Source organism: Manacus candei, unplaced genomic scaffold, assembly GCF_025592945.1.
Source record: "Manacus candei isolate 608988 ecotype Guabito, Panama unplaced genomic scaffold, ASM2559294v1 h1tg000017l, whole genome shotgun sequence".
Lineage (NCBI taxonomy): Eukaryota > Metazoa > Chordata > Aves > Passeriformes > Pipridae > Manacus > Manacus candei.
Genome location: NW_026138065.1, coordinates 23,358,349 through 23,385,927, shown reverse-complemented (window position 1 = coordinate 23,385,927; position 27,579 = coordinate 23,358,349). Strand labels below are relative to the sequence as shown.

Here is a 27,579-nt window from a genome sequence, read left to right as displayed (position 1 = left end):
GAACTAACTTGAACATATGCATTATTTTAATAACTGGTCTTTTTCTGCTGTAATGCCATTATAAACAACCATACCACTGTGTATTTTCCCACCTTAGAACAACCCCTGGAGTCCCTTCCACCCTTCCCCCCAAAAAAAATCTGGGAGGGAATGCTTCCCAAACACTGTTTTCATTATTTTGGAATGGTTTTAATAATATTGGTCATTATTTTCTGTAGACTGATGTGGATGTGTATTTAAAAACCAGACAAGAGAATACAAAAAGGAACCCATATAATAAAATCAGTTTTAATAGTCTGTGCCATCATTTTACCACTTAGGTGAACTTTACAGACAATAAGAGTGTCTACCTTGAAGCTGTGCTTACATAATGGATATGGGACACCCATATACCTTCCACATGTGATCTTAAACCCACAAAAATCAAGAATTACACGAGGCTGGATCTTCTTTTATTCATTTGCCTTTGCTGCTTCAACAGGTAATTTCTTTTCAATCCAGGATTTTAGTTTTTCTATTTCAGTTCTGTTTAACTCATGATTGAGATTTGGAAAGGTATGAAGTGATGTTGATACCCCCAGTGACTTTAACATCTTGTTGGTCTCTTCACCCCATGAGTAGAGAACTAGTTCATCAGCAGTTCCATGACACTGAAATAATTCTGGAAGAACACTTACATTTCTTTTCAAAGCCTAGATGGAAAGGAGATACCGTCAGACATATTGCTAAAAAATTTAAAAGAATAGTTACAATTACATTGTGACAACTTACATAGCATTGCATTTATTAATCTGCATTTTAGTGGTCATACTGTACTATCTCTACAAAAGTAAACAAGGAAATAATGGAAAAAAATGCCTTTAAATTCCAATATGCTAACTCTTGACAAATGATAAGGTTTACTTTAAGGTCTATACCCCTCTCCAAAGAAGAAAAAGAGAAAAAATTCATGACAGCAGATGGAGCCCATGAGTATTATAATTCATCACAAATTTTCAAAGCACAGTTTTGCTTACACAGACTCTTTAACAACTAAGGAAAACTAGCAAAGAAATTCATTTGTTAATCTCCTTCTACACTTCTAATAATTGTACTGTCTATGTAAAAAAAGCAATACAACATCATGCACGGACAGCTTTAAAGCCTCACTTCCCCAATAGTCTGCTTATCTATTTCCAGGAAATGGCATAAGTTTAGAATATGAATCAATTGCCTCCGATGAATAAACATGATATATTCAATTTTAATTACCATGTTTTCCATTTAGCTAAGCAGTTTTTCTATAATGTCTACCACATACTCACCTTATAAACAGCAGAGTCTTTATTAAGAAAACTAGACAGTGCAAAGACTCCTGCCAGATCCTGATGAAACCTATATGCTACATGCATTGCCATTCCACCTCCCATCGAAAAGCCTCCTATAGGATGCAACAAAAGAAAGACTGGATTTTTCTATAAGTCTTTGTAACCCAGCACTCAATTTATTTTTATCTTCAGACTTGTTTCTTTTATACATAATGCAATCAAAAAACATCTTGAGTAACATAAAGGTTACAATGATCTTAGAATCACAGAATCATTAAGACCCTCTAATGAAACCTTTGACTGATCATCGTGTTGTCAAATAGACCATGGTACCAAGTGCCACATCCAGTCATTTCATGAACACCTCCAGAGATGGTGACTCCACCGCCTCCCTGGGCAGTCCATTCCAATGTTTAACAACCCTTCCTATGAAGAAATTCCTCCTGATGTCCAACCTGAACCTTCCCTGGCACAGCCTGAGGCTTAAGTCAATGCAATTGGATAGTTGAAGTACTGCTGAAGTTTCATTACTGAAAGAGAAAAAAGCCCCAAACCCCAGCTAAAATGCCATTATTTTAGAAGTCATTTGTGCCGGGTAGTTGAATACTGTGGTCATATATACTCTGACATTAACAAAGCAAAACTGTGAACAGGTAATTTTCATCACTTATTTTATTCAACTTATTTTTCCCCTAGGCTAGCAGCATTCACACAGGAAAGCTCTCTGTCACTATTGCACATAATCGATGAACATTCACAATAGACTAGCATTGAGGATAGTTTTGTTGTTACACCTTGGGATATATAATGAATAGGGAAAAAATGCAATGTACTCCACCTGAGCTCTAACAGGACCTCTGAATTAATGGCCTTCTGTAATCCATATGTCTCTTCAACTGCACTAATTCCTTACATGAGATACTTCCTCAGGGATGATTTTTACATGACAAATGCTTATTCATTAGCAAAAAAATCTAGACTATCACATTACTTCAAAAGGACACAGTACACAGGCTATTATATTGACTGTATCCAGATAATGGCTAGAGTGACATTTCCTTTATTTTCTTATGTGGAATCTGACCATTTACTTCATTTCCTTTTGATCAATCTGAACAATGCTGTCATCCCCAAACCCAAAAAGGAGCACTTATATTCTAAGACCATTTTGCATTTGCTTACAAATAAATACAGATAATACTTTGTTAACATTTAAAATTAAGTCCATTTTAAGCATTTTAGATTACAGGAAGAAAAGCTGCATTGAAAACTCATTACTAGTTTTTAAATGATTTAATCTTAAAATTTTGTACCCAGTTAGTCACAGTCTGGCACACTGTCTGCAATTACTCACCAGCAGTCTTTGACAATGCAGTCACCTTCTGTTTAGAAGTACATTAGGTAATGGTTCTTTTATGTAGATCATACTACTATGACAAAATGCAATACAAAGGACTAGTTCTTTGAATTTGGTTTGCATGGGAAAACCTGAAGTTTATCACTTGGTATCACAACAATCTCCAGGTAAATGCCGTATGTTACATGCTTCAAAACCAACAATTTGAATGAGCATTTGTAGCTGCAGACAATTTTTTTCAATTACAAGAAGCATTTCAGTATAAGTGTATGTTTGACATAACACATGGTCCGTCAAAAACTTCTACAAGAATTCAAATTTTGGGTTAAAGAAAAATACGAGGCAGGTACAGATATTACACAAAACAAATGTATGAAGTGACAGTCAGAATGTAATCAAAACAGAAAGTAAAAAGAAAAGTACATGTAAACAAATTATCTCAGCATAAAGAATACATAAACCCTACTTAGCATGTCATGAGTGTTAGACAAAATCAAAACAACATGCAACATTTCATCCTTAGATGGATAGAACATCACAAGCTCTTCACTTGAGACCAATCTACTTCCAAGACATACAGAGGCTGTGCACAGAAGTTCATAGTTTGCCCATAGGTTTTAAATTTAAAAAGTATGTTCACTTTCAATTTTCCCCTTATATCTATTTTAATGAGAACTGTGATTAATGCTTCAAAACAGTTGAACAGTGTTAGCTCTACAATGTTCAGCATATCAGTTCAGGAAAGCATTTGTTTTAACTTCCCTGCCTTACAAATATGTGCAGGCTAAAAGGTGAGCACATATAAAACAGACAAAATTAAATAAAACTCTGTTGCAGAGAAAATTGACTCAAATACGCATTTATGACCTCAAATGTGCTTCAGTGTAGTGCTGATTTTTAGGTAACATCACTTTGCAATAAGGAGAAAGCTGCTTGCAACTTGCTTCTCTAGTTGAGAAAGATCTGCTGAAATCGCACAATCGTCACACTTCCAAAATTAGAGAATTTCAATCAGAAGGAAACTTCGCTGCAATACTCATTGAACCAAAACTCCTTTGCAAAAAGTCTTTGTTGGGATATTATCTGCAACTATGTTACAGTCATACTATGATGGAACAGAGTGAATGAAGACTGAATTTCTCATATGTAACTGATTCCTGTTTGAATAGAATAGAAACCCTCATCACAGTTGCCATTTTTCAGTGATAAAACATTCTTTCCAGAGCTTGCAAATGGCCTTAGGAGCCTTTTAAGAAAACCTTCAGCTCACTTCTGCTAAAGATCTTGATTTGTATTAATTTGCTCCTCATTTGTATTTGTCTGAAATGATAATCTGGTCCATGATGATACTTGAACATTATATGGGGTTCAGGAAACCAAATATTTACCCACTGTCAAACTTGAGCTTTATTAATTTCTTTGTATTTGGCCTTACAATGTTTGGTTTTGTATCTCAGAAAATGACTAACAAGTATCTAGCATAAAGGTTTCTTTATTTTGTCTCTCCTGTCCTGTATACATAAGAGAATGCTCAAAACTCTGCCTTCTCCCCCATGCTCCACTTTGGTGCCTGCAACAATCTATTCCCAAGTTCAGAAAGTTCTTTAGGTTTTCATTCCTCTTTACAGAAAAAACACCTCTCCAACACACACAGGTTTGACATTGCTGATTGCTTCATGAATCACATAGATCTGTCTGTAAAATGCTTTAAACAATTTGTTATAATGATTATGGAACTAGGGAACAACAAACAACATCCCTATTTTGCTCTCTCCAATTAAAATTTTTAAATGTGCTCAAAGTTTTTTTCCACACTAGAAACCACAGTCATGGGAAAAAAAATTAGTTATTAATCACCTCTAGTGCACAAATTTTGCCATCTGCATTGAATACAGATCTTCTGCTCTTTGCAGAGACAGACATGGAGCTCTTCTCATATGAACTTGAGTAGCAAAGTTAGAAAGTGCTTCATTACAGCACAGAAACAAAAAAGGAGGAGGAGAAGCTAAACTCCAGACTTCCATGAGATAAGAATTAGGACTTGGGTGCAGGGGTGTGGTATGGCTTGTTTATTTTAAATAGTATTTCTTCACTAGTTTCTCTCTAGTAGTTGTTCTTCATCTTCCCTGTATTTCTTCAGAATTGTCAGTACAGCTTTGGTAACAAAGTGGCATACAGTGTCTGTGCCAGCACAGCACAAGACAAACACTCTTCTGTTGTATAAGGCTACACCAGCACAGTTAGAAATCGTCTTGGTCTGTTCTGTTACCATCACAATACATTACATACTCTTGCCTCATTTTCTTTCCATTCTCACAGCATTTTTCATTCTCAATTTCTCCTTTCCTAGTATTTCAACTTAGAGTTACTTCAATTAGTTTGTTATCAGGAATTTCTCCCTAAAGTTACATTTCAGTTTACTTTCTGTTCTCACTGGGGACTTCCTGCGATTTACCTTCTATTAATGGTAACAGCAAAACCTTGTTCTACACATCATCTGCAAAGAACCTGACTTTCTGGTTTGACCCTCCCTTTTCATCAATGAATGAAAGTATTATATACATTTAACAGTGTTCATAAATGAATATCAGCAAAGAGTAAAAATGCCAGTAGAACAGCAAATTCTCTTCTCCACAGAACTCCCTGAACACTGTTCCTGTGTTAAGTGCTTAAGCATGTACTTTGTCTCAAGTGAATTTACTCACAGCAGTGATTGTCTCCTTTAAATCTATTCAAGCAACTTCACCAAACACTAACCTTTCACACTAGCAGAACTGCAATGGATGGTTTCCACCTCTGATAGCCTTTTTATTCTGTTTGTTACTCAGCGACTGAAAGTCTTTACTAGAACAAAGGCAACTTCCCTTGACTGGTTCAGCCACTTGCTCTTGTTAGGAACATGACACAGTTTGCTCCCCAACTTTCTGACCAGCCAAAACACATTTTGAAATGCATATTTAAGTGGTACAAGTTTTACTACCTTCTTGTAAAAACAAGTGTACAATAGTTTCTAACGTATCAACTTGCAGAAAAACCAGAACCAGTTACAGTTTTATTTTCAACTGTTACGGGTAATAGCGGGAAACCCAACGTGTACCTAAGGAATCATAATTTTTAGGACTGGAAGGAAAATAAAATCCATGAAAAGTCTCAAATCGACTTTTATTAAGGTCTTACACTACCCAATCTACGCCTTGCTTCATTTACCTAATGTGTTTCCTTGGCTATTTCTAGAGAGGATGACAGCACAGCCCTGCTGCAACACTTACCTATCATTTTTACATTCAGCACAACCGTGCAACATGGGAAAAAGGAAGAGAATAACCTATTCTTTATGCTCACAGTATCTATGATTTCCAGTTGAATCACAGAAAGGAAACTAGAAAATAGCTCTCTAAAGCAAAGAATATTGAAGCACTGAAGCAGATTGTCTTAGAGATGTGAACCTTTCATTAGTGGAGATCTTTCAGAAGAAGTCAGAGAGGCAATGGTAAGGATTCGCCTAAATAGAGCTGAACCTGCACTGACACATAATCATGGATTAGTGAATGTTGTTAAGCCTTACTCTTCTATGATTCTGTAGGCATGACTGTGAAGAAAATACAGGTTAATCTGTACCCTGTGGCATGTCTACACATGACTCCCAAGCATTATAAAAGCCCATTCATCCATTTAATTTTGCACAGAATTCAGGCTTTCATTAAAGAAGAGTAAGTACATGTCTTCGACAGTTTCTATTAAGGTTGAAAAGATCAGAATTTGATTCACTTTATAATTATTTTCTCATCAAAGTCATTATCTGATATGTGATGACGATACCAAGATTGAATTATTTTTGGGTTTGTTGCTGTGATTTACTCCTGTGATTTACTGATTATTTACTCCTAATCTTCACTAACATTTGCTAAGCCTGTCATTCACAATACAGAACAAAACTGAGTATGGGCCACCTTTCAGAGTCCCTCGTTTTTAGATACATTAATATGGACACCACCAAATGCTGGGAAACAAAGTGACCAGTGGTGGATCCTACTCTCTGGTTAAAATTAGCATTTGTACCTCCTACTGAACGACTTATGAAGGAAACAGAAACATCCATTTGTTAGTGTCTCTTTTTACTTCCTGATGCACAAGCTAGAGTAGCAGAGCTCCAAAGAAAAATAAATGGCCAGCTGAGGTACAAAAAAAACACAAGAGAAGCAAACATTTTACCTGAAGTATTAATGCAATGCAAATTTACACTGTTTCACTGAAAATTAATGAAATGTTGCAGGTAATACGGGGCAGATGGACTAATAGTACTGCTTTGAGCCCAGTATCTCAGGCATAATTTAGATAAACCACAAAGCCACGCAAGGGGAGGTACAGAAAGAGAAATCTCATTTGAATGGCAGTGACAAAGGCAATATAAACCTGTGAATTTACTCGGTGAGAATGAAGCAGTAAGTACCTCTAAATGAAAGACAATGTTTTCCTAATGAAGACAGAAGACAGAAGGTAGGGTGAGTGACAGCAAAAGGCTTAGAAGCCAAAGACATTAAAATGTCAAGATTGTAGGTGAAGTAGTTTGCTCAACACTTTAACAATTTACTCTTGGTTTTTTATCCTAATATATTTACAGAATCCTCTTTCTCTGCGATGTCAAAGCAAAGATATTTCTTCCCTATCCCATTCTCACACACACTGAGAGAGATGGAAATGCTAATATTTACAAGAGGCACAGAGCTTTCATGTTACTTCCACCATGGTTCAGTAGCTATGTAAGAAGTCTAGCAATAAACAAAAAGTGGTTGTGTGTCTTGTGTTATTGTTACAGTACAAGGGGTCAGGAATCATGCATGTGTTTTTTGGCATACAGTCAAACCTACAGGACTGTTATGGAGAGTTTATTTGCACTGGCTGCTTACACAAATGACTACAGGTGGCAGAGACCAACACGCTTGGATCAGCACTTCTGAGCTACAAAAGAAGTGACCTGTAAAAGTAGGAAAGTAGTGCTAAATTAAGAAGAAAAAAAGAACAAAAATACTGCTTTTCACTGAAGTAGTTGACTAAAATGAGCCCTATCTAAATGCTCCAAAAAGGAGGTGGCCATTTCTTTCAAGAGCTTCTAACATAATCTTGAATAAGATTGTTGAAATCTTTGACATTTTCCACCTACGTGGAGTTATTTTACAGTGCATTATCACCATGGAAGCAGTTAAAAAAACAACAACAACAAAACAACCAAACACAAGAAAACAAAACAAAGCAAAACCACCACCTGAAAAACCAACTCAGTTTTAAATAGAAAAAGTAATTATTGTTTCACATTTCAAACTGTGGTTATTTGCTTGTTTGGCTAATTTAGCAATGAATTCAGGCATTTATAAAAAAGAAATACATCAAGTTTTTAAGAAGGGATACTATCAAAGCTCCAACTGTCAGAATTTGACTAAATTTATAATGCTCTTTTATCTCCAAAGTCAATATAAGCCTACTTACAGGATTATTTGCAAGAAGTGCTTTAGCCAGGAAGACCAGTAAGAGTAACTCAACAAGAATGTTTGGCTAAAAGGTGACTACCATTATCAAATTCTGGGGATGATATAATTATTTTTTGAATAATTACATATTGCTGTTAGTCTCCCTTCCTTCCTCCTCTAAGGTCAAGGGAAACAAACCTTAATCAGAAGTCTGCTTCCTTTAAAAGAGTTGGATTAATAGGAAAGCAACTCATGAAATAGTCACGGAATAGGAATGGGTATATGAGCCTTGTACTACTGTGTGCTGGTTGTTACAGAAAATTGATATGGATGTTTTAATAGTAAGACTTCATTTACATCCAGTAAATTAAGTAATTTAAATCTTTATAGGTAGATTCATCCAGCAGCTGTTAAAAACAAGGTTGCACCAACATTTTTCTTCATAAAGAAAGAGAGAAGTGGCACTGCACAACCTGGACTACATCCTCAGCTTTAGAATTCTGCCCTACAAGCAGCCACATGTGGATTTCAGAGCTAACTGTGCTATCAAAACAAACAACGCAGGCTATAATTTCTTTCAGAGCAAATGATCTTACTGTCCCACAATCTTGAGCCTTGTGGAAAGTCTGAATTGCTCAAGGAGAATCATCCTCCAGAACACCAGGTGCTGGGCTTCTCATTTTCCACTGTTTGAGAGCCCACTCCTGCTTCCCCTATCTTCCCACTCGCTCACCTTTGCACAGTGCTCCCTCAGATCTTGCCTTCTTATCCCACACCTCTGAGCTGTCAGCAGCTACCCACCTTCCTGCTTGCCTAACACCTCGCTCACCCTCATCTAACAATATCTGACACTCATCCTCAGCCTGTAATTTCTAGTCTGCTATTCCATATAAAACCATAACCTTCAATCTTGTTACCCTCCTCATACTCATTTTGTTTTCTTTCCACTCATTAAAACTCCCACTTATTACAAAACAGCTCACCCAACCCAGTTCTCCTTAACCCTTTAACAAACATTTCATTCCCTGTAACTACCTTCATGCAACTGCTCTGCTCTTTGGTTTCTGTGACCTACCAGAAATGGCCCCTGCTGCTCTTCACAGACTCCAAAGTTCTCCAGTCTCTTCTCTCAACTATTTTGTCTCTATTTTCCATATCTCCAACATGACTCAACAGCACTGAATGCACTGTGAATTCATACCAAAATTTCATCATGGTTTTCTCTGCTATAAACATCTTATTTTCCCTTCACCTTACAAAGGCTGCCTCCTCCAACTCCATGGTACCAGCAGTCACAAATCCACTGTCTGCTCCCCACCTGTTTCCTTAAGCCTCATCTTGCACCAGATGGATATTCCTGACTTTTTTAAAGAGAAATCTAAAAAGAGCTGATAGGACTTAGTTATCTGACATTCTAAGCAAGTGACCATATTTTCTATTATCTCCTGTAGACCAATCTCCCAAACTCAGAAAAATTTCAGGCCACCCATTTCTGTTTTTCCAGTGTACCTTACAGTTTGGTGCAGACATACTGACTTGGCCTCATATTCTCTTTTGATCAAAAGAATATAGAATCACAGAATGGCCTGGGAAGGGACCTTAAAGATCATGTTTCCAAACCCCCTGTCATGGGCAGGGTCACCTTCCACTAGAGCAGGTTGCTCAGGGCCCCATCCAACCTGGTCTTCAACACTTCCAGGGATGGAGCATCTACAACTTTTCTGTTAACCTGTTCCAGTGTCTCACCTCCCCCTACAGTAAGAACTTCTTTCTAATTTCTAATCTAAACCTACCCTATTTCAGTTTAAAGCTATTCCCCCTTGTCCTATCATTACATGCTACAACCTGAGTCTTTCTGCTGTGCCTTTTGCAATCGGATATGTCTATCTTGTATTGGCCTCATTAGCCACCAGCGTGCTTGCAACACATGTGGATAGAGCCTTCCTAAATCTTTGTTCGCGAAGCCCAGTCATGATGATCATTACATGCCCTGGTAAAAAGTCCCTCCCCAGCTTTCTTTTAGGCCCCTTTAGGTACTGGAAGGTGCTATAAGGTCTCTCTGGAGACTTCTCCAGGCTGAATATTATAAAGCTGCACAGTGCCCTTACATAACTCCTAATTTCCTGTAAGAAACAATGCCAGAAGATGGACAATTATTTGCACATATTAAGATGATTAATGTCACCTTTATGCATAGAGACCTTACAGGACCTCTAAGCTTCACTGTCCATTGCATTACACATTAATACCAGTGAAGAAAAGGCACAAAGTTCTTATGGAAGAACACTTAATCTTGTACAGTCATAAGTGACAGAATTAATTTTCCTCTAGCAAGTTTCTTACCCAACCACATGGGTCTCCTTCTGTACTTTGGACAAAGCTAATTCAGGACTGTCTTATTTTGCTTCTTGCACAAATATTGGACTCAACTGTGAGGATGTTTGCATGTAGTCTCTGTCAGGTGAGGAAACAAAGCTCCCAAGTGTTTGACAAAACAAGTATAATTATTTCTGATTTATATATGAGGAATGCAAACACACAGAGACGGGGACTTCCAAAGAATCTACGGACTGAAACAATCAGTGCATACCAACTTCCTTACTCTGCTTATGACTTGAAGAACAACTTTCATACAGTCTCTCTATTTCTAATTTTGAAGGCTACAGAAAAAAGAGAAAAGCCCAGTAGCACACTGCACTGCATCTGTACACAGAAAATCTGCCAGCTCAGTGTACAGCAATGCACCTGCACTTCTTCCGCTGCTTCCAAGTTATCAGGTATAACATGGGAAAGACAGATCAAAGAGGCTGTGCTGACAGCCATCCAAAACAATGCATTCTGCAGCCAGGGCAATGAGCCAGAAAGGGAAAGTAAGCACAGGCCTTCAAAGAGTAACATGGGGCTGCACCAAGAAAACATGTAGGCTGAATGGTAGTGGTTCCACCACACATGATTTTGATGGCATGACTCAGCTGGCCATAAATTTATAAGTTCCCACATTAAGAGTTTTTTCCCCAACCTGAAATAGTTTGTGGTCTAGAGATGGGACAGGGAGCCAAGGACTTGTGAATTCTCATTCCCCCTCTGACATAGGCTACTTCATCACCCTCAGCTCCTATGACTCAATATCCCACTATCTATTTCTCAATACTGTGAAAGTTACTGGAAAATTGTGGAAATTAAGACAAACAAAGATGGACATATATGAACTATGACAGCTAATACTTCACTTGTTATCAAGTGTTAACCTTTAGTGATATGTAACATGCACATTTTTTCCCCATTAATTAATTTAACACAAAATTATTAGAGCAGTAAGGAAAAGCTCCTGATTATTTACATGCTACATCTCCACTCGCCAAAATGCAATTCATATTGGGAAAGTATACTTTTCCATCCTTGAAAAGGGCTAAAAGAAAATAGTAAAAATATGTACTTTTTAAAGTGAATCAAAGTAGATGATATCTTAACAATTAAAAAAACCCATTAAAGTAACACATTATAAATAAATCTCTCTTACCTATCAGTATCCTGTTCTTTGCAATGCCATTCTTAATCTCATCATTGATCAAGTCTGTAAGCTGCCGGCACATGGAATCAATAGTTTCAATGTGTTCAGGACAGTCATTAGAAATCTTATACCTGTCAAACCACACAGTGGAAAAGGCTCCCTTCAGAGGTGTGTATGGCCTGGAGTGGTAGAAGGGAAGAAAAGAAATGATTAACCAAGCATAAGATCAAAAGCCTTCAGCATACATGACAAATAAAAACAATTCAGTATCTTTCCAGCAAAGAAGAGAATAAACTTCCTTTAGGGCTAATGCAATTTACATCCAGTTACATTGCCTTTCACTGCATTCAAATCACGGTCCTTCAAGAATGAAGTCAACATTTGGAAGCTACGTAAAAAGCAATTTTCAGTCAGTTCAATGTTAAGGTTGGTCAGGTCAGCCAAAAATTTTAAATCTCAGGCCTGCCGAGAGCTTCTTAATCCTAAACAAAGCTAGGGTTGAAATCCACACTGGAATACAACAAACTGAAGTAACAGCTAAAAAAGTCAGCTTTGCAGGAACTAACTTTATGGAATTAAACTGTCTAACTCTTGACAAAATCGACAGGAGATGGGTATTATGAACCTCTAGGTATTCTGCCAATTTTTCTTTTTGTTAAATAAACACAGCCATCCTCATTTTAATGTGGCAGGTACCTTATAAAAATTACTGAAAGAAATGCCATGTGTTCACTGGACTGGTACACAATCACGAACAAGAGACATGATATTCCGCACCATAATACTGTGTTGTCAGATTAGTATTTTTAAGTGCTTCAACATGCTGCCCAAACCTCAGATAATCAAGAAACCTACAATACAAAGCAGCCTTTTCTGTTTTTAAATAAAAATTATTAATAGAGCCCTGAAATCCCAAGGAAGGTGATCTAATTGCCTTGCAATGGCTCTACAATATATTGCAAAACATACTGCTAGGAGATTGATCCTTCACCTCAAACAAAGCCACTAGAAATCCTTATTTGCTATGTTTAATCAGGGGGCAAATTCTTCATTTTACTTAAGCTCAGATCAGATTACAATTGTCATCCACAAATAGACAGCCTTTGATAAATGTCTGGATGGGAACACACTGAAAATGCTAAAGTTCACTTCTGTGCTCTCCCTGGATGTTTTTCAGTACTAGCATTGAACCAAAATGCAACTAACCTAAAAAGAGAACGGCATTATTTCAATTATTCTTAATGAAGGAACAAATTCTGCCTTTATTAATACCAGAGAGGCTTCACATAGTAACCAGCTATTTCTAAAGCAGTACTGCCATGAAGATGAGAGTTCAAGATATTTCATTATTCAGTCTTAAAAGTAAAACATGAGAGAACATAAATTTTCTTCTGCCTGTTGCAATGAACATGAAAAAAAAGTCCATGACTTTAAAGTTGGTAAGACATATATATTGAAAGAGGCAACAAACAGATACACTACAGTTTCATCTTTCTGAGCAGAGCTTTGGGACCAAGTATCTGAAATGTACTGTTATTCAAAATGGCATACAATATGTGGTCAAGTTTAGTACAGAGTGTGCCTTAAATAACCCCTCATTTGCTTAATTCAAAACAAACCATATACTTAAGCACCTAAATTAAAGGAAATTCAGTGGAAATATTTTGTACACCCAGCAAGCTAAGGCTAAGTTTAAAAAATATTATTCAAATGCTTTTGCCTTTTTTTTTTTATTCTCTTTAGAATCTTGTCTCCAGGATTCTTGCCAAATGAATTTTTCAACATCTAAGAAACAAGATTACAAATCTCTAATTCACAAAAGTCAATTTCTATAAGCAGAAGACATTTCAGTCAAACCTATGAAGAACTGAATTACTCGAGTTTCTGGAAGTCACTTGGTCAATGTGATGTACAGTAGACTAAATGCCTGGGCAAACAGTATTTGATTCATGGTTCTCTCTAAAACACTTGTACATCAATCCTGGTTAAATGCTTAGCAGCCAAAGGGCTTCATTTTCTGGTAAAGTCAGAGTACCTAATACTTTTGTGAGAAAAGATGTGAAAGGTTTTGGTATTATTACAGCAGACTGACCCAAGATTTCCATGAAACAAAGATATATATATGTATTGCATTACAGCTATTTACTTTTACATTACAAGAATATTAAAGCAGGTTTCCCCACAACTAAAAGACAAAATCATGCCATTTATAAACAGGACAAATTGCACTACGAGATTGTTATACTTTATGAGAAGACGAAATTCAGGACTTCTACCTGCTGTCTTTGTAAATTCTTCAGTAAGATAGTTGAAAGACTAATGTGCTTTAAGCCCACAGGAAAAGACTCCCAAGCAAACAGGCAAGTGACTTTCAGCTGCCTCAAAAACATCCTTGCAACCACTCTTGATTTCTCAGAAATGCATTAAAAATAACCTTTACATAAAGCTGAGAAGTAAGATTCTTTTAATGGTTCACCCAACTGGCACATCTGTTTTAGTCATTCACCTTGTTCCTTAAATAATCCCTTTATTAGTTGGCACACTACAACTCAGACATTACCACGGTAAACAAATATGTTTGGCATGGAACCATCTGTATAGCTCCAAGAATACAGCACCAAATTTTTTCATACAATTAAACCACAAAAAAAAAAAAATCCCTATGTTACAGTGACACGAGAAGCTGGATTGAAATATGCAAAAGAAAAGAAATACAGAGTGAGTGAAAACTCCATCTGATAAGATCAACGTGGTCAGTTAAGGACAGTGACAGAACAAATTGTGTACTTTAAGTTTGGATTTTTTTGCTTTCTTAAGTTTAATCGCAACTCATAACATTAGTCCCTCTGTGCCTCACTTTCTTTATCCTCTCCTAAAAATTATACTAAAAATAAAGCTCTGTGTCTCTAAAACTGTGTGCTGTTGAAACTGGTAATGAAAAAATATAGTCCCCTAAGCCTTCTTTTTTTTAATTTATTTGGTTCTGGAGCACATGAAAGATTCAAATCCATATATGAAAACAAGAATCAAGAACCCTCTCTGGGTAAATCCAGCTTCCAAACTTGTATCAATTTTTAAGAGACAACTGAAGGAAAAGTTGATATGAACTTATCTCTTAACATTTAAAAGTATGGAGGAAAGATGACGTAAAGGAGACATGGCTAGTATCAAACATCATTTAAGAAACTGCAGGCACTATTAGGATTGGAGTCTTTTTAATGCTTCCCAATATCCTCAAATCACTCTAGATCATGTTTTCTGACTACTTTATAGGTCTTATTTTTAAGGGTGTCCATTGACCTAGTATTGTTTTCTCACATGTACACCTCTTGCATGACACTGCGATTTCAAGAAGATCCTACACAATACTTCAACATCTTAAAAGCAAAATATATCCTATACTATCTCTGAAAGTACTTATCATCCTTTCAGTCTTTTTCAAATGTGTATTCAAATGGAAGTAATTTTCACTGTTGATTTGACTTCAAAGTTTCAAAGCAATACACGTAATTTCAATTAGCTTCTGCTAATGTGAGTTCTGTAGTAATGAGGAAAATATAAAGTAGGCAGCAGTAACACCATGTTTTTCCACCTTCCTGAAGCATGAACTCTAGACCTGCTTAATCACACTTAGAAATGTGCTAACTAGTCTGAAATTATCCTAAATTAAAAGAAGTGGAGAACAACCAAATGATGCTACATGGGGTTCAAATTCAGATCTAAACCGATGGTAAATTCTATCTCCAAAATGAGGCTATTAGCAAAGTGATTCACATAAAGTTACAGGTGTTTTTGTTCATCATCCAGTAAGTCACTGTGCCTGTCCAAGATATTAAGTTAAAAGACAAGCCAGCAGTGCTAGTTCCTTTAAATAAGAAATATAAGAGTAGCAGACAGCACGTTGATAAATAGTAAATATTCTTCCCCCGACTCTTTCTCCTGATGCACAATTTTATCATTGCCCTCACGCTCAGTGCTATGATCACCCTGCATTAGCAGTCACATAAAACCCAGACCACTGGTGCTGGCTTTCAGGGTTCCAGACAGAATTTCCTGAAATGTCAGACAGAACTGGAAATTTATAGTGAAGTTAGGCTTTGAGATTCAAATAAGGACAGAGAAAGATCAAAACTAATAAAATCCTCAATTTTTCTTCCTTCCCAAACTCATCTTCTCTCAGTTGGGAGGCACAGAGACATTGTAATGTTGTCTTTTGGAAGACTGCACACCCCTTCAAGAAAATCTACAGAGTACACTGCCACACTGTAGGTTCTACTTTGCTCTGATGAGACTCCACCTGGAGTACTGCATCCAGTTATGGAACCCTCAGAACAGGAAAGATATGGATCTGTTGGAGCAAGTCCAGAGGAGGGCCACAAAAATGATCAGAGGGATAGAGCATCTCTCCCATGCAGAAAGGTGAGAGAGTTGGATTTGTTCAGTCTGGAGAAGAGAGGCTCCAGAGCGAACTTAGTGAAGTCTTCCAGTACTTAAAGGGGCCTATACGCAAGATGGGAACAATCCTCTTAGTGTTGTGATAGAACAATGGGAATGATTTTAAACTAAGTGGAGGTACATTTAGACTAGATATGAGGAAGACTTTATTTACAATGAGGCTGCTGAAATACCAGCACAGGCTGCCCAGAGAGGTGGCAGATGCCCCATCCCTAGAAACATTCAAAGTCAGGCTGGATGGGATTCCAAGCAACCTGATCTAGTTGAAGATGTCCCTGCCCATTGCAGGGGTATTTGACTAGGTGACCTTTAAAGATCCCTTTCAACCCAAAATATTGACTGATTCTAGAAGTAAGTCTTGACTCTCTTAAAAGTGATGGCAGGTTTTTCAAATGAAAGCAAGGTTACTCCCTAGTCCCAAATTCTCTCATAGCATAATCTCACTGCTGAATTTCAATACCACATCACAATAGAAAATTTAGTACATAATTCTGTTTTTTAATTCCCACTGTCTTCTTGAAGCAGAAAGCAAATTTGAAAAGAAATGGGGAAGAAAGCAGAGAATCCAGCTAGTCAAATGAGAAGTATAAATCAAATCTCTAGTCCAAGGTATATCTTATGTTAAAACTGAGGTTTAACATATCTTAACAATGAAGCCTTGTGGTATGGAAACAGAGCATAAGACATGTCCAAAATTCAAACAGTTTCGACTTGGAGCTATACTTTAAAAAAAATAAATTGCAAAAGGTAAGACAAGAGTCATCTCCATGAGGACCAATTTTGGCTGTTCTTCAGTAAAGGCTGTGCCTGTTCACTCAACCACATGCAAATGTTTTTGATAGAGTTGTTCTGGATGTATACTGCCTGAAATGAGAGCTGACTGAACCAGTACATAATGGTTACCTGAAGAAATACTACGCTGACAGCTTTTGTTACTTGAGACAAATCTTAATCATTTAAGACAAAGGAAGTCACAATAGAAGCTGGCATAAAACTCAGTGGGAAAAATTAAGAGTTTGTCTCTGTTTCTTTGTTTCTACTGGTTTGCTGGATTGGTTTTGTTGGTTGTTTTGGGGGTTTTTTTTCGAGTGGGTGGCGTAAATTATGGGGATTTGTACTAATCAGAAAACAGCAACAATGTTATGGTTGAAAAGGCCATAAAAGACTTTTCATACACACTGCCAGTTCCTCAGCAACCAACAAATATTGCCTGCTTTATAAATTCACAGAAAGAAAGTGGTAAGAGGGAAACCAGGGCCCAATCTGCATCAGTTCTCCATTGTGGAGTCTGAAAGACACTCTGGGATTCAAAGTGATATCTTTCACAAGCTGGTGGCAAACACCACCAAGGATGGATGAATGACACTAGTTAAGCACAGAAACCCTTGAAAAGACTATAAAGCAAGAATGACACATAATTTACAAACCCACAACTGCTCGCTAGAAGGGTGATATAAAAACCTCTGTCTCCAATTCTTCTGTATAGGAAAAGCATTGAGAGAATCAACACAAGAGGAAGAATGCCTAAGAGCACAATGTAGTTAAAGGGATTAGAAATCCAAGATTATTTCCATCATGTTCTAATTTGTTTTCCCCAAGCATGACTACAGTATCTGCATTCCACATGGTATTTAGCATCTGATGTAAGCATTAGATGTACACATATTTGTTAAGTTTTCTTCACCTAATTCAAGAGCAGAAATAAAAAGGAAAATACAAAGTTTATCTAACCATGCTTCCAGCATTATTATGCAGAACATGTTAAATTTCCACTTAAAGGAGATGAAAGAACCACCCCATGACACCAACCCAAACCTTTTCCATTTCTCCCTTAAGTTTCCACCTTTAAAAAGACTTCTTTGTGTTAAATTTATGAATGAGGTTAGGGCTTACAAAAGTCAAGGATTAATAGCATTTGCCTGAGCCAAAAACAGTATGATAGGCCCTGTGCACACTCCCCTCCACAGCTCCGCCAATCCATCTCAAGTCCGACCTGCAGTACACCCCTGCTGCTTTTCCAGTCCTAGGCCTCTCACAGGCAGAGACTGCCAATGGAGCTGAATGGTGCCAAACTGTCTGGTGGTTTTGCGATACAGCCAAATGGGGACTGTGATGAGATGAAACTCATTTCCACCATGAGCTGAGCAAAGATGTGAACTTAGGTGAAAGGATGGAGTACTATGCCATATAATGCTGAGTAGTCCTTATCAGCCACATAAAGATATGGGAAGTTAGAACAAATTGGGGGGAAAAAACCCAACCAGACAACAAGCTCTGCACAGAGAATTATGTGCCACAGAAAGGTTTGTTGAGTGAATGTCAAAAAGATCCATAAAATAGGCAAAGTAGTATTTATAGTTTATTTTCTGACTTGCAAAAGAGAAGGACTGTCAGAACGGAATGCAAGACAACACAAAGAATCTTTGGCCTAGATTTTTTCAGGGAATTAAAGAAGGTAAGGTATATGTATTAAAACAAGTGGAGCCTAAATGGTTTTAAATTTACCACGTTAGCTCCTGCAATGCCAATTTAAACTATCACTTTCTATTAAAAAAAAAAAAGGTTAAATTGGGTGGTATTCAGTTCTGATTTAGAAACTCAATAGAAACCTAACGTTTAAGTCACAGTTGTAGCAGCTGAAACAGTATTTCAGTTGTAGCCACCCTGACCCAAATAAAAAGGAAAAAGGAAACCCTTTCCTTTAAAACTATTAGTGTAGACGTGGCTTTAGGGATTGCATCAGCTGCTAGGGCTACAACTGGAGTTTGGTTTTTTTAAAGATGTATATTAGCATTACGATGGAGAAAATATAGAATTCTGTTGTGTTTAACAAGTTTAATCTATGTACAGAAGCACTGATCTTGAAAGAAAGCTAAATCAAACAGTTAAAACAAGTTCTCTACTAATTTTTAAGTATCCCAGTAGACTACTTTAAAGAGAAAAAAAACCAGAACCTCAAAGCAGTGTATAAAATTTTTAATTTGTAAAGCAAAATTTGCATGCCCCAGGTACATGCATTTAATTTACAAACATATTCAAAATTCAGGTGTCATCACTCTCATTACATCACACTGAGGCTTCAAATCCACATATTTTTCCCATTTTTATCTAAGTATGCTTTTTACCATATGCATTTTACTTAGTATTTTTGCAGGACTTTCTTCTTTAATAGTAAAATTCACTATCTACATTCTTCTATTTTTGCTCAGGAAGCAAACAAATATGAGACTCATTGCAGTTTCCAAAGTGACGGGGGATGAGTGAGACAAAATGCTGCAAACACTTTACCTGTCCAGGGCATATCCAGCGATCATTCTCTATACAGACCCTGCACATTATAAAAATGATTAAAGTAAATGCCTTCTTAAAAAATGTGTGACTTTTTACTGAGATCTATAGACAACAGTTAAAAACAGTTTTATAAAATGTAGTCCTGTAATGTTCTATTGCTTTTACCTATAATCCTCTCTAGTGTTTGCCGACATCAATGCTAGTGAAGCCAAAGGACGTATTTCAGAATTCTTCTCGATTATATGTTGGACTGGTTTTCCAAAATAACTTTCAAATACACTGAGTCTTGAATCAAAATATGTCTGAATCTCTGATGCTGTACAAATCAAAAATATGCATGTTTCAGTGCCGGGGATAAAATCTAAATAAAACATAAATATAAACCCCATCGATCCTCCACAAAGAAAAAAAAGAATTCAATGTTTTGTTGAAAAATGTGAATTCCACTGCTTTTCAAAACTCTGTCTAATAGAGGTCAAGAATGTGTAAGATCATATCTACAGATCTAGCAGTAGAATAATATCCATCAGAAATGTGAAGAGGTATTCCTGACCTGCAGTTTATCCTGCCAAAGCCCCAAGCTTTGCGGTTATATCATCAAACCTGCTTTTACTGGCAAAACTGACAGAGAACGCTCAATGTGTATGTGCAAAGTTATGCTGGGAAAGACAAGAGTTTATAGAGCATGAAGTACATCCACATTAACAGGATTTTGCCAGAGAAGCACATTAGCCAAGCAATCCTAATCCGGTCTTGCCAAACTTCAAGCTTTTCTTTGAAGACCCTGCAGCCAAGGTTTGCACTTTGCCCCTATAACCTGATAGCACAGTGGCAATTTATAGAGACCCACAGAGGCTCTCACATCAGCTTAACTTTTGGCCAGCACATCCTTCTTTCTCTACATGATCAAAGAACTTGGATCAAAATCTTCTTCAGCATATCTGCAAGCCCACAACCGTCTGGCTATAGGTCTCATTATCAAGGATTCTGAATTCCCCCATTGGTGGCAGAAACATTTTGAATTCTTATCAAAACATATAAATATATACACACACATGAAATCACCACATATATTCAAGCTCCTAATGCAGATATAATTATTTTAATGTCTGCCATTCAGGCTTGGATATTCTAGGCCTTGCTTTTATTTTCTCTGAGAGAATGGAGAGCATCTAATACAAAACCATTTCAAAAAGCATAGTGTGATTTGTTCTTGAACACTGTAAGGGCTCCTGTTATTTCTGTTTTCAAACAGTAACATGTATCATCACAAACTTCACTTCAGCATTGCTGCAAACAGTGGCAAACATTACTGTACTTAAGAGCACCTGCTTTATTTCACTGTGTCACATAATGTTGCCTATCAGCAACAGAAGGCTGTGCACAAGTGTACTTCATATTGCCAGTCACAGTGTGTTTTATATTTGTTGAACATACACCTTTTTACAGTTTTGCTAAAAGATGCTTCTGAATCAACTCACATGTGACTTCCATCTGCTGTAGACAGGAACAAGAGTTACCTCAACTTAAAAAAGAAAAAGAGAGTGAAATAAACTGTTTATTCACATCTTTTAATTAAAACAGTGCCTTTCTTCCCATCTGTTTACCAAAGTCCTGAAATCAAAAGTCTTCAGATAAAAACAAATTCCCTTGAGTCAGAAGATCTTGCTGGTTAATCATTTATACATAGTTTACATCCATAGTTACCCAAAGAAACCAGAAAAAATGAGAAAAGGATTGACCTCAGAAGTGCTGTGGGACAGAAAAGCAAAGCAGTGGCCTAACAGATGTGATCTGAGGTGCCCTGGCTGCATGTAACATGCAAAGAAAAATCATTTCACAGAAAAGCAAAATCTCCTACATTTCTCCAGTACCTGCTGTGTTGATAGGGAAGGTATGGAGCCCATCAGCATGTGTGATGTGCCACTTATAACTCTGGCATCACTTTAGCCTGCCATCAATGAAGTAATGAGTACATTATTTACAGAAAATCGTGTTCACTTCCTACCAAACCAAAACACACTGCTTCAAAGACTTCCACTCACGGTCTTGATTTTTCTGTAACACAGTGAGTACATTCACATTGCAATCTCTCAATTGCTTTTTCCTGCCTAAGTGGACCATAAAAAATACATGGTCAAGGAAAGGGGGGTTTTTTCACGTATTAGCGACTGCCAGACAAAATCTGCTATTATACTTGTTCATACCCTCCAAGAATTTTTTTCTAATTTTCAAACCTCTGTACCTTGAAGGTCTGTGTAGACTGTCACAATTTCCTTTTCCGTTCAGCATTCATCCACACTTATGCACAAATTCAGAAAGAAACTCAAGCCCTATTACCCTTTAAGGAAACATTTTCCTAACTTAGAGTCACAGACACCTTAAAAATGAATTTATATTATGAAAAATTAAGCAACTCTGAAATTTAATATTATACATTTAATATATGTTACATATATAATATTATAATTATGTATTATATATTTAATATTATCTTTGGATGGCTAAATATGGAGGTAGGTGCCCAACTTTTAGCCTTTTGGTTTGACCTCATAAACTTTCAAATTCCTGTAGGTAAATTTTTTTATCTGTATTTCCAGTCTACCACCGAACACACAGTGTCATTTAACAACAAGATTCTTGCTTAAAGTAAATGTTGAACCCAATTCTCTTTGAAAATGTTGGATGAGGATTCATATGAGAAGCAATGTGTGTTTTCAAATTCCGAGTCCTTTCTCCAGCTGTTGAAGATCTGTCAAATCCTACTAATCAAATAGACCGGTCAACCTGGCATTAAATACAACAGAATATTTTAAGGGTTAATATATGGGAGTTAATACAGGAGGATTAGGATTCAGAACATAGCTCTACAAGGGCACTACAACACACATCGGAACATCATTGTCTATATCAAAGAGATGGAAAGATATTATGAGGACAACACCTGAGTTTCAACTAGAGGCTGTGACTTTTGTAAAGTCTTATCCATTTAGAGACTTAACCACTAAAATCGCAGTTGCTGGACAACAATGCACCGTTGAGCTCCAGTTTTGCCAACAAACATACGAGAGAGAAGAAGGAAGTGTTACAATAGTCTGTACCAATATTCAGAAGCGTATTTTACAGTAGAGGAACAGAGTAATTTAATCCTACAGTAATAATATATTAAATGATACCTGGCAGGAGCCGTTGGGTAAATTACTTTTATATGCTGGAAAGCCATGTCTTGATTCAAAATTTGTTTTATCCATGCTCTTGCTCCTTGGCCAGTATCACCTGTATCACACAGAAGGTGACAAGAAGAATTATTCTGTGCATTTCACAAGAAAATTATACAATGTCAAATACATTTATTCCAGATTGACCTAATTTCAAATCACAAAGTCAATACATCAAAATGCTAAAAAAGAACTTTCTAGAATCTTAGTCCCCTTTCCAATGAAAATGGACTCAAAATTTTCTAAAAAAGACTACTTGAGAGGTACCACAGCATAAGTTTAATAAATACTTCCCTAAATCCTATGGCTTAAGGATCTCCCAGGTAGACACAAGATTCTACCTGTTACTTGCCTTGTTTACTGATAAGTGATAAACAAAAAATCTTGATGAATATTTTTAAAAAGTGAAATAAAATACCTGCTGCTCCCCTTACAAAAGATTACTTATACTAGAGAATTTAATATTAACCCACTTTAAAACCTACTCAAGAGTAGTGAAAAGGATCTCCACACTTAATTATGCTAATATTGCACATGGACTTTAAGGGAAAAACGTGTTTTGTAAAAGCACTCAAGAGATGAGTTCAGGTTAAAGTATCTAGCAGGCTCTTAAAGAAACTATAATCCCATGGTTCTGTTTGAAAACTACTTAAGATCTGACTCTCAACATGTTTTTTTCCTAATCTTAGCTACCCAAACTATGGCCAAAACTTCTACAGACTGAAGTGCTATGAACAGATAAGCAGGATGAACTCTTCTGCAGACAGCACATGCTCATTTCAAACAAGTATACATGTACAGACCAGACAGTTTCTCAAACTTGTCTTTGCATCGCTGTTATCTTCCACCATAACTCCACTGCCACCCCTCTGACGAGCACACACACACGAGTCTCCAGTGTTAAACAATACATCAAGCTTGAGAAAACCAGTCTGTCAAGGAATATAGTTTATAGCAGGCAATACTTTCAACCTAAAAAATGGGGTGGGGGTTCAGCAAACTGGAATTTCACTACTGCCACTCATGCCACAGGTCTTCAGTCTTGTCTGAAGCTGAGGTTCCCACATATTATCCACTCAAACTGCTAATCCGAGTTAACAGTACTTTCTACTACTTTATCTCAAGGTGCCTGGCTTGACTTGAGAACTCACCCTATTCTTTTCAAAAACATCATTTTTCTCAAACCATGAGGAAAAAACATCACTGCCTTTAAGCCAGGTTTACTGCCACCTTACATGGGCTCATCTGAACACTGTTGCATAAATATACCAGTTCATTGTTACAATGTTACAAAGTCCTCAATGGAGAAAATTTGCTCTTTATCACTCAAACAAAATTCAGTGATGCTTATTTACACACACACACACACACACACACACACACACATCTTCACACACACACACATCTTCAGAATTAAAACAGAAGGTATGAAGGATTCAAAGCCAGCATTTTTTTTTTCCTGTTCAAGCACAACTGGCATAACTAGAACTGTTCTCTGTTGTCCTAAATGGTCCATGTGACAAATAAACAACAGGGTTGCAAAGCTAATTCCATTACAAAAGTTATTCTGTGGGAAGTCAAACAGTGAAATCACAGTTACATCCTTCATGCTTCAGGACACACTCCCACAAGCACTTTGCTTATGCAAGTAGTATGGTCTAAGTCCAAACACACCTCTGTTTCTTCACAGACACTCTTGATGTACAAAGGTTTCCTCATGGTTCTTGCCACCTCACAAGTAACATATCTTTGGGATATGTTTTGAATAAACTTTTTTTTCCCCCCTATACACTCCTCTTTTTTTAGTTAGAAAGCCAAGGTCTAGGCTCTGCAAATACTTGCACAGGACCCACCCTCAGGTAAGTCAACCTAAGCAAGTATCTGAATGCTTACAGAATTAGGACTTCATTAGGTCTTTACAAATGCCCTAACGATGTAGAATATAGCATTTTACTATTTATTCACACTTAAACTTTGCAAAGATCTCCAGAAACATTTAAAGTTAAGGAAGCTAGTTTGTCCATTAAAGTTCACAAAAAGCTCAGTAAGAGAAAATTTAACTTCTGTTAAATTTTCTGTGTATGAGGAGTCATCATGGCCCAAATACTCCCCAAATGCAGCAAGCACTTGCATGCACAGATAATGCATTTTGATTTGCTAAGAATAGAATTTGCATGGGAGGGAGAAAGAGAGAAGACTGTGACATCAAACAAAAGCCAACAACCTTCTGAAAGGTTTGTCTTTCAAGCTATTGTTACATTTCAGCGCCATATGTTTTTCTGAACACTACAAAAAGAAGCAAACAATGGATGATTCTGCTTTGACTGATGGCAACAGTATTATCTTTTTCCCCTCCTCAAGTAAAATATGAATTATTTTCCTTTCACATATAGCTTGAACTTCCAAATTTTCTTTCTCCGCAAAGTTGAACAAAATGTAACATTTAGGTTGGATATTAAGAAAAATTTCATCACCAAAAGGGCTTTCAAGCACTGAAACAGGCTGCCCAGGGAAGTAATTGAATCACCATCCCTGAAGGTACTTAAAAGATGTGTAGATGTGGCAATTAAGGACATGGTTTAGTGGTGGACTTGGCAGCATTTGATCAATGGTTGGAACTGATCATCTTAAAGGTCTTTCCCAGCCTATGATTCTGTGCCTGTTACAACATACAAATTTGCAATCCTAAGCCTAAAAAATTATTAAGTATTTGTTATATTCATTTGCCTTCCCTGCAAAACTATCAAATGGATCCTCTACCTAAATTGGATGTACAGTACTGGGAATTTTCTAACACTTTTCTATATTATTCTGCACTTATTATAATTTGTCTAGAGTAAGCATTATGAACAAAATGGATTCATGCCACTTGACTGCCACTTTCCATCACAAGTGCTGTACAGAAGGTTTACAATTCAGGTTTAGAGGCCAGCCCACAGCAATAGCACTTCTGTTTTAAATTCTATTCTGCGGAACTGCTAAAAACCAAATAAAAGCACCCTAGTACTTCCCCATTGCAAACATGATGAACAAAATCATATAAAAAAATGAAAAATTGTAGAGTACTTTAACCACATGTGGAATCAACCTCTAACCATAATCTTCCCTTACTCCTCCAACATTAGAGAAAATTATTTCCTCAAGTATTAAAGCATTAGTGTTAACAAGGGGGCTGAACACATCTTATAAACTCTTTCACTTTCATTCTTTTACTCACAGAATTTTAAAAAAGCAAAATTAAACTAGGTTATAAAAACAAAACTAATTTAATAAGCACATACAGCTTTGTTAAACTAAACAGAAGCATCAGCAAAAAGCGAAACTAAGAGAAAGACACTGAAAGATTTGAACACATTGCCATATGCACATGGGCAGCTCAAGAGAATGGATTCCCAAGGCCTTGATCTAATAAAGATCTATGATTACTGTGTTTGGGTTTTTTTAAAACTCGTGTGTTGCTATTCAGCAGGTTAGAAATAACTTTTAAGGAAAAAAACCAACAAAACGCACACTCCCCTCCTGCCCTCAGACTGGTCATTGATGCAGGTAACTCTCCCCTCTCTAAGTGGTGGCCACATAGCCTGTCTGGATATGGCCAGGACCCTTCTAACAGAGAGAAGTCAGTCTATCAACACGGGTTTTTAACAGGTGACAACAATACTCTCAACCCGATCCAAAACCACCAAGAGCCACTTTAACTGTGAAAATCATCCTTTGCCAGTGGCTACCCTCTGAGTGGGGCAATTAAGAGAGCAACGGGACTCGGGGAAACAGCGTGGGACTGAATCGGGGTAGGTTTAGGTCGGATATCAGGAAAAGGTTTTTCACCCAGAGGGTGGTTGGGCACTGAAACAGGCTCCCCAGGGAAGTGGGCACAGCACCAAGCCTGACTTCAGGAATGCTCTGACTGGACAATGCTCTCAAGTACATGGTGTGATTCTTGGGGTATCCTGTGCAGAAGTTGGACCCTATGATGCTGATGAGCGACCCCCCAGACCCGGCACGTTCTGTGACTACATGATCCAGAACGCGTGTGTTCTCATGGCACAGGAGGCCAGGGCGGTGTGTGCCGGCGCCGTCCCTGCGGCACAGCCCTCCGGGCACAGACACGCCGCTCTGTGCCCACAGCCGCCTCCTCCTTCCCGGCCAGCGCTGCAGGGACAGCGACACCTCACACCCCTCCCCCGAGCCTGGCGGCCACCCCGTCCCGCCGCCCCCTTCCCGCAGCCCCGGGAGGGACACCCCAGCCCCGCTCCCGGGAGCGCCCCGCCGGGCAGCACCCTGCCCCCTGCCCCAGCCGCGGGGCAAGGAAGAGGGGAAAGCAGCCACCTGAGCCGTGCAGGAAGATGAGGGAGGCGGTGTGCCTGCCCGCGGGGGACACCACGCTCCTCTGCAGCGCGGCGGGAGCCGCCATCCCAGCGCTCTCCTCCCCGCTCCTCCTCCGGGCCGGCCCTGCCGGTTCCGGGCCTCCCGCCGCCCTGTCTCCGCCCCTCTCCTCAGGAGCCCACGGCCCTTCTGGCAGCGAACCAAAACGAGTTTCGCTTTCAATGCCGTGCTCCGTTATTTATAGTAAACACCGAATATTTAGCAGTGCCTTGTGGCAGACAAGCTGGGGCTCCAGCAGTAAAGAGGGGGCCGCCCCTTCCCTGTTGTCAGGCGTGCTGGGGAGGTGTCGGGTGTAGGTTCTGCGGCCTCGCCAGGGTTGCCCCTACAAGGGCAAAGGCCTGGCTGGCAGGAGGGCGGAGGGGAGGCAGGAGGCCCGGGGCTCTGCGGTCTCCTTGGGGGCACTTCAGAAAGGGAAGGGTTTACAAGGACCGCTATGAAAAAAAGTCTGGTAGACATTCGAAAGTCTGACCTTGTCTAATCCATGTTTTAGCACAACTATTCTGATGCTCTTGCTGGTTTCTACTGAGCTGGTAGAAGAGGATGAGGAGCAGGAGCTTACTTTTGCACTCTTACGTAACTCATGCAGGCT

General features: G+C 38.1%; 1 protein-coding gene across 2 annotated transcripts; it reads right to left on the bottom strand.

Moving 5' to 3' along the window:
* Positions 1-265: 265 nt before the first annotated feature.
* LYPLAL1 (lysophospholipase like 1) lies at positions 266-27,187 on the bottom strand. Of its 2 annotated transcripts, XM_051783000.1 has the most exons (5): positions 26,934-27,187; positions 22,563-22,662; positions 11,650-11,819; positions 1,305-1,420; positions 266-692 (listed from the first exon to the last, which is right to left on the bottom strand). In XM_051783000.1, exons 1-5 carry the CDS (start codon positions 27,016-27,018, stop codon positions 453-455), a joined length of 711 nt encoding a protein of 236 aa, XP_051638960.1. In that variant the 5' UTR covers positions 27,019-27,187; the 3' UTR covers positions 266-452. The 2 variants fall into 2 exon arrangements, with proteins under 2 accessions (XP_051638960.1, XP_051638959.1); XM_051782999.1 differs by lacking the exons at positions 22,563-22,662; positions 26,934-27,187 and adding an exon at positions 19,552-20,706.
* Positions 27,188-27,579: the final 392 nt, after the last annotated feature.